General features: G+C 42.4%; 1 protein-coding gene across 1 annotated transcript; it reads right to left on the reverse strand.

Moving 5' to 3' along the window:
• Positions 1-405: 405 nt before the first annotated feature.
• Positions 406-2,780, reverse strand: LOC147437137 (uncharacterized). The gene is made up of 2 exons (XM_086485858.1): positions 1,959-2,780; positions 406-1,175 (listed from the first exon to the last, which is right to left on the reverse strand). Exons 1-2 carry the CDS (start codon positions 2,559-2,561, stop codon positions 990-992), a joined length of 789 nt encoding a protein of 262 aa, XP_086341984.1. The 5' UTR covers positions 2,562-2,780; the 3' UTR covers positions 406-989.
• Between the last annotated feature and the right edge of the window lie 691 nt (positions 2,781-3,471).

The raw sequence follows: 3,471 nt of genomic DNA on the forward strand, positions 1-3,471 counted from the left end.
AAGCATACACTTTTTCTTACTTCTACTCAACAAATGCTTAAAGCCGAGTGGAGTATGAGGTAAGGATTTTAGTGATTTTAATGCTGAATTATATTGTTGAATGGTCACATTAGTACAAGAAAATCTACCTTAATTGGTTGTCAATGGTTGCATGATGTTAAGACTTTCCATTTTAAAAGAATGCACTTGAATGCCATGATGTAAAAGTCTCTATTTCAAGACACTACGCTTTTTGTGAGAGTTAGTTAGTATTCCAAAAAAGGTGCTAGTAGTAAGTACAAATAAAACACTTGATATTTGTAAGATCACTAGAATAAAGGAACTTGTATCCTAAAACTCACTACTGTCAAATTCTAACAGCGTCACATGTTAACTAAATACCATTATTACTACTACTAAGACCGAGCTATTAAACATCAACTTTTTCTCTTGCTTGATTACTAGTCAATATAAACAGAAGACATCTCTATAGCCTTTGACCTTTGGGCAAGCCAAAAAGAGCACATATTACAAGGTGTCCAATTGTTGTAGCTTTGCTAGTCATTTACTGTGGTTGCCTCTATATTATGTACATCTCTAACAATCCATACTTGTGAAGTGGCCATCAAGAGAGCACTCTCATCGAGAGTTAAATGGAAACTTATGTTCCAATGGTCTAATACCTTCCACCATGCAAATGGTTTCCTTGCACTATTTTGCCCTTCATAAGACAATTCCAATGTCTTTTGGCACATTCCACCTACTATTTACTACTACTACACCTTGAGACCATGAGCGCGAGAGACACTCGAGAGAAGTTTCAATGTTGTCGAAGCAACCCTAAGAGACCTCCGATCCATCCGACTATAGACAAGAGTGTGGGTGTGCATTAAATAACCGTTGTAAGAAATGTGGGGGGAGGGTATGGACAATGCATTAATAGAGAGAGAAATGAGTACATCCAGTTCTAAGATACTATGACGAGGGTTACAAAAGCACACGAGCATGATCTATTGTGCTTTCTTGGGTGCTTGAGGAGGGACGCTCTGCTTTGCAAGACCCTCGTTTGATTGTTTTAATTGGTGCTCAAAAGCACGAGGCAAGAAGCGAGGGATAAGGAAACAAAAGAAGTTGATGGAGAAGTAGATCAAGTTTGCAAGCGCCAGACCCCTTCCAAACCATAGCCAAGCCACATCCTGCACAAAATATCAAGTTATTACTTCCTACATAGCTACACATACAAAATATACTACATAGCTATTCCCTTTTACATACCAAAATACTACATCATACCTATTCCCTGTTCACAATCATTATTTGTATACAGCCACATACAAAATATACTACATAACTAGTCCCCTTTACATACACAAATTCTCACACTAATTCCCACATTCTGACTTACCTCATTTAAGGGAGGCACCGCATACCTAGCTAGATACGATTGGGGACAAGCTAGATACGATTGGGGGCAGAGGACCGCCGGCCCCCCCTTTGCCCCTCAAGAGGAAGCTCATGATGTTATGCATTGTATGAAAAACACTGAAAACAGCTCCGTTTTCTTACATGAGAAAATTTCTAAATCTTCTTGTGATACGAAATATGCTACTCCTGCCTTGGGTGTGTAAGCAAGGAAGCCCAACTCCCTCAACTTCACCAATTTTGGCAAAGTTAAGCTACTCCCGCCTTGCCCTACGCCCTGTAAGGTTTTCAGACGCTTCCCTACATAAACTTATCCCCGCTACCCTAGCATGCAAAACTTCCCTTAACCCTTTCACTTTTGCATTTTATAGATGTTTTGGAAGGTTTTTCTTCATTCCCAAAGTTTGAAGAGATCTACCAGGCTCCTGTGCTTGTACAATTTAAAGAAGTTCCCACTTCCTTCTACAGCTTTAGCATCCAAATCCAACCCAAAGAACAATGTCCAAACACAATCGCGCTCCTTCATTTGAGAAGACAGAAAGGACAGCCCAACTCACCTGAATCCAAGGCTCCGGTGGTAAAAATGCTCGGAAGAAAGTGGTGGAGACCCAATCAGCCAGTGTAAAGAGGCGGCGTCCCGTGTAGAGGAGAGGCAGCACCACTCGCACAGGTGGGGAAAACATGTCTAGAGAGTTAATCACATTCTCACTTAATATCTGCGCAGACACCAGAAAAAGGTGTGGTGTTGCTGCCCTCACTGCAGGTTGGTCGCCACGCGCAAATCCACCTAAAACATATGCGAGCGGCAGGAAGAGGCCAACCACAGTGCCCAACACTACATACAGTTGAAACATACGGCTGCCGTGGAATACCTCCTTCGCAGCTTTCGGCGGTCCGTAATTCTTGAACACAAATGTGTTGAGCATGCACAGGTAGGCTGTTATGAGTACAGGAAAGGCTATGTCCAGCAAGGGAACCAGCCCACTTGCAGAGAAAACGACTATGAAGGCAACCAGCTGTAGCTCTATAATTCTGAGGCTTCCCATGAGGCCCCCAATCAATCCCGATTTGTCTTCCCTGGATTTTCCCTCCATTTCCTTCACCTCACCAGCGCTGGCGCCAGCGGACCGAGCACCGGCGGCAAGTGTTAAGCCGGACATTGTAGAAGACCTGGACCTGGATTCTGTACAGACTCTCTCTCTCTCTCTCTCTCTCGCAGAGATTTCTTCTTCTTGGCTTGTTCTATCCTTCAGTTGTGCAAAAATGTATCGTGACTAATCCATGGCAACGTCTCAGTGTAAGGATTTTATGTAGAAGAGGAGAGAAGCAGGCCGGAGGGGAGTAGGCGTACTACGTCTGACGCGTAGCAGGCGTTTGTCGATCTTCGGCGGCATTGAGGCAGTCGCCACCTAACCACGTGTTACATGGGCTGCCCCCCACGTCTATTCATTACGTGTCGTCACGAGAGAAAGAGCGAGAGGGGGGGAGAAGAAGAAGAAGAAAGAGAAACTTTTGAGAGAGAGAGAGAGAGAGAGCACCATAAAAAAAGTCGTAGAAACTAGGGAAAATTACCAAAATACCCCTCTAATTTGAGGAAATTCCCAAAATACCCCCAATATTTTGTCAAAAATTCCCAAAATGCCCTTCAAATTTACCAAAATTCCCAAAATACCCCTGGTTGTGAGAGTAAATTTCTCGAAAAATAAATTTTTTTGTGGGTCTTCACAAGAAGAGCGATTGTCTATCGTACAAGATGCTAAAACTACAATTTGAGTTGGTTATGTAGGCTTTGGAGATGAATTGCTTCATTATTTTTAGACATAATTGCCTTTTTTGCGATGGTAACTGGTGACAAATTACATGCTGAGCACTCAAAAACGGATCTCAATTGTCAAAAACAAATGAAGATCAGAAAATCTTGAACAATCCAGCCAAAATAGGTACAAGGGTATTTTGGGAATTTTTGAAATTTGAGGGGTGTTTTGGGAATTTCCTCAAATTAGAGGGGTATTTTGGTGATTTCCCTTAGAAACTATTCCAAGAAGCCTCAACAAAGATCTATCTCACGGG

Source organism: Adiantum capillus-veneris, chromosome 17 (assembly GCF_014529385.1).
Source record: "Adiantum capillus-veneris isolate H3 chromosome 17, ASM1452938v2, whole genome shotgun sequence".
Taxonomy (NCBI): domain Eukaryota; kingdom Viridiplantae; phylum Streptophyta; class Polypodiopsida; order Polypodiales; family Pteridaceae; genus Adiantum; species Adiantum capillus-veneris.

What these genes read in the sequence shown, in the direction of transcription:
- LOC147437137 (XM_086485858.1), bottom strand. Translation starts at nt 2,561, where the DNA reads ATGTCCGGCTTAACACTTGCCGCCGGTGCTCGGTCCGCTGGCGCCAGC. An exon ending in CACCGGAGCCTTGGATTCAG is followed by an intron (nt 1,176 to 1,958) that starts GTGAGTTGGGCT and finishes TATTTTGTGCAG; the next exon opens with GATGTGGCTTGGCTATGGTT.